The sequence below is a fragment of the Sinocyclocheilus anshuiensis genome, unplaced genomic scaffold (genome assembly GCF_001515605.1).
Source record: "Sinocyclocheilus anshuiensis isolate Anshui unplaced genomic scaffold, SAMN03320099.WGS_v1.1 scaffold1212, whole genome shotgun sequence".
NCBI lineage: Eukaryota > Metazoa > Chordata > Actinopteri > Cypriniformes > Cyprinidae > Sinocyclocheilus > Sinocyclocheilus anshuiensis.
The window spans coordinates 228,905-232,702 of record NW_015547696.1 but is presented as its reverse complement, the minus strand read 5'-3'; the positions used below and the strand labels follow the sequence as shown (position 1 = coordinate 232,702).

The following is a 3,798-nucleotide window of genomic DNA, read 5'->3' as shown; positions in this document are numbered from 1 at the left end:
AGGATAAGGTATCAGTCCAAACAAATTGAGTACGGAGTGCCACAGGGATCAGTCTCAAGTACTTTACTTTTCTCAGTGAATATACTAACCCTTGGAGGACATTGTGGCCACATTTACATTACATGGGTCAAGTGACCCAATTCTGATTTCTTCCTCCCATGTGACACAGATCAGATATGACCCATGAATGTATTAGTATTAGGAAAGAAGCACAAGGATTCAGACTGGATAGTCCCATCAATGAGTTGTACATCATTGAAAAAAAACGTGACGTCCATTCAGGTGGACGCTTTTCTGGCCAGCGTTGCCAAGTGTTGGGTTACTTTTACACGGTTGCTGCGAGTTGTTTTTTAATCCACGGGTTAAAGCGCCCCCTCCCCTGTGACGTGATTTATATGGAAGGGAAAGCAATGTGAAAAAACATGACTGGCCTAGGTTTGGGCTAGTTTTGATTAGCAATTGGGCTGGTTTTGTTTTGCAGGCCTGGCAACCCGGTCTACCTTGGTTGTTTCGCCAATTGTATAGTGTAATGGCATGTAAGGATGGAAAAAAAAATAATAAAAAAAAACCTAAACAAAGCTAGCATGGACATTCACTGTGCTTTTAAGAATTAAGTATTAAAATGACTCCAAAACAAATGTGGGACGTCTTGATTTATTTGATTTATATTTTAAGTGCTTCAGAAAAGACAAGATCAAACAAACAAACTCAAGTCCATTACTGATAACTGGTCTGGGAAGAAAGGCATCGATTCGGTGCTTTCACAGTTAGTCTGCAGTTTACTCATAGATCCAGTCTTGTGCACAGCTCTTGTAAGCCACCAGCTCCTCAGGCTTGAACCACAAACTGATCTCTTTATTTGCACTGTCCACAGAGTCACTGCCATGGATGATGTTCCTGGGGAAAAAAAAAAAAAAAAAAAAAAAAGGGTCAGTCATCTGGCTATCGCCTTCTCTCATCTTCATAGCTCCTACTGGAGGCCTAATGGCGGTACCAGATAAAAATGGGCATGAATACTCGGGACATGACAGCGACAACAGATCAAGATAACGATGATTACCCTCGCTTTTAAAAAATAAAAAAAAAACAAAAAAAAAAAAACCCACACACATACAAACATATATATACACACACATATACATTATATACCTCCTTTTTTCCTGATTGGTTAATGTGGCATTTTGGGCGGTAGCTGAGGTCTGATTTGTTAGCGTTAGACCAGCCCGGGGAATAAAGTGAAGTGGGATTTGAAAGGCCACAGTGATGCCTGGAATCACTTTGATCATGAACACTTCTGTACAGCGCCAATCTGCCATATACACATAACATTATGAGAACAGGGCGGTCACAGAATGTAGTGAATTCTCTGTGCTTTAGTTGCCCATTGTTCAGCGCATGGTTAGAGTTACACATCAGACTAGCACGGTCATGTTCATGTGTGCAGATTAATCTAACACCGGTGCATTGGAGTCTGTTGAAATTGACAAATTATTCATAAACGAAATTAACACTGTTGTGTATCTAGGATATCTGATTAATCTTATAGGATGTGTCATAAAACGGGAAACCTTCATGGTGACTAAAACCCAGGGTTGGTGCAAACTAAACTAAACCTTACCTGGCTAGCTAACTAAACGGGGCTCATAGGCCCCTGGAAAAGCAGCACACACACTCACCTGCCCACTTCAATGCAGAAGTCGCCCCTGATGGTGCCGGGTTTGGAGTCCGCAGGATTGGTCTCTCCCAACATCACCCTTCCAGTCTTCACAACATTCAGACCCTCCCATACCTAATGAGAAAGTGTACTTTAAAAATCAATTGGGCCCACATGGTAGACAGCTTGCCGTAGCTGATGAAGAGCACGTACCATTGCAGCGACCGGCCCAGAGCTCATGTACTTGACCAGTCCAGGATAGAAAGGCCGGTCCTTCAGGTCAATGTAGTGTTGCTTCAGCAAGTCCTCAGACGCCTGTCAGATCACAGCCGCGAGCAAACCGTTAGCCATCTGCATCATTTCAGCAGAACGTAACCTCTTAGGATGCCCCTTAAAAGGCTTGCTTCATTAATTCAGAAGCGCAATCCAGCTGTAAAACAACACCCCTAGCCACCAGACTGAACCTAACGTTCACTGGTTGAACCTCCCAAAGCTTCCCAATCCCTGTGAACACACTGCATCAGATACAGACGAGCAGCAGGTCTACACACTTCAGTCAGGACCATCTGCTCTGCACATGAGATTTACTCATGTTTCACAAAGACACAAACTAAAGCACGGCACAAAAGCCTTTACATCAAGTCTGTGAAGATCTAAGAAATATTTAATTCCATGAACTTTACAAACACTGGCAACTCCAGCTGTTAAATGTGTTGGTGACAGAATGCACTGTTAATTAGTGTTTACAATGTCAGGTTTCTTTAATACGGTTACAGGTATCTAATAATAATGGCATCTGGAGTATAAATTAATAGAGATTAAGTTTAATTAATTGTCAAATTTCTAAATTTTAATAAATTACGTCAAATATACATTTAATTGCAGGAACTATGCATGTTATTTACCATCTTTAAATCATCAGTAAATAGTTTAAATGAATGTATATGGATTACATTACACAGAGTTAGCAGGTTTCTGATGAAATGCACTGAACGTGGAATATGAAGTGATTCAGTGATCTTCATTCCAGATGTGAACCAACCTGAAGAAACTTCATGGCCACGAGTCTGAAGCCCTTCTGTTCGAAGCGCTTGACGATGTCTCCGATCAGGCCTCTCTGGACACCGTCGGGTTTAATGGCAATGAAGGTGCGCTCTGTTTTGGCAGCCATAGTTCTGAGAGACACAAGAAAACTTGCTTTCATCATACTGATTAAACATTAGGTGTGCATGAAGCGTTTGAAGACGTCTGCAGCACAGATGAGGTTAATAAGGCCCACACTTGTGCTGCACGGAGCAACAGCAGGCCGAACGCAGCAGTTCTGCGGCTGCCATCACGGTTACGCTCATAGATCACTGCACATGAAGCAGACGTCCATCCATACTGGACTGCGCGGATATAAGGCTTAAAGAAAGCCAATAAAAAGATTGTGCCGAAACTTAAAATCTACACACAGAATGTGTTCAGTAATGTTCTTAGTCTCAGGGATTTAAAAGCCAGATGCTGTTTATTGTGTAAATGGTTTAGTTTAATTACTTTGAATAATTTATTTATATTTGTGCACACATACCAGACACAGGACAAAACATTGACACATTTGGCTGAATTATAAAAGACAGGGTAACTAAATAAAGAGCTGTTTGGGAGCCGAGCGGAGCCAAATGATCCGGACCCCTAAACAGCCAGAGTCCCCATCACTAGACACTGCATAGCAAGCGTCCTCAGAGTTCCCGGATGTCTTTCCTGACGGGTCCAGTCGGTCACGTGGCCCTCGATTCCGGATGTCACCCTGCAGTGGGCGCGCGGTCTCGCCCAGTATAGCAGGAAGCCCTGGTTTCTGTAGGTCATTAGCGGTGACTGTATTCACCATAAAACACCAACTTCACATACAAGCCGAGTTCAGGTCCAGATCGAAGCGCGTCAAACGCGTGAGAGCCGGAAGAGCCGCGCGGCAGCCATATATGCGCCACGTGCTTCCGCCGCCGCGTCCGTTTCGACGATTTAACACGATTCTGTCGCGCTCTAGGCCTGAGGTGTGTGTGTGTGTGTGTGCGCGGTCCACACATCCGGCGAATACAGCGACAGCGCTAACACGACTAAAGAGAAGTGTTCACTAGTTAAAGCGACGGCTGTTGCACGACCGT

At 43.7% G+C, this 3,798-nt stretch overlaps 1 protein-coding gene across 2 annotated transcripts in view; it reads right to left on the bottom strand.

The window, feature by feature from the left end:
- Positions 1-778: 778 nt before the first annotated feature.
- The window catches only part of LOC107703638 (nucleoside diphosphate kinase-like), a 3,385-nt gene continuing 365 nt past the window's right edge, over positions 779-3,798 (bottom strand). Inside the window, exons 2-6 of one of the 2 annotated variants that reach the window (XM_016506347.1) lie at positions 2,697-2,829; positions 1,868-1,969; positions 1,677-1,789; positions 1,150-1,309; positions 789-897 (exon numbers count right to left, since the gene is read on the bottom strand). In XM_016506347.1, the coding sequence (XP_016361833.1) occupies positions 877-897; positions 1,150-1,309; positions 1,677-1,789; positions 1,868-1,969; positions 2,697-2,825 (525 nt within the window). In that variant the 5' untranslated portion in view covers positions 2,826-2,829 and the 3' untranslated portion in view covers positions 789-876. Of the gene's footprint in view, positions 898-1,149; positions 1,310-1,676; positions 1,790-1,867; positions 1,970-2,696; positions 2,830-3,798 lie in introns of both variants that reach the window. The other variant, XM_016506348.1, reaches the window with a different exon arrangement.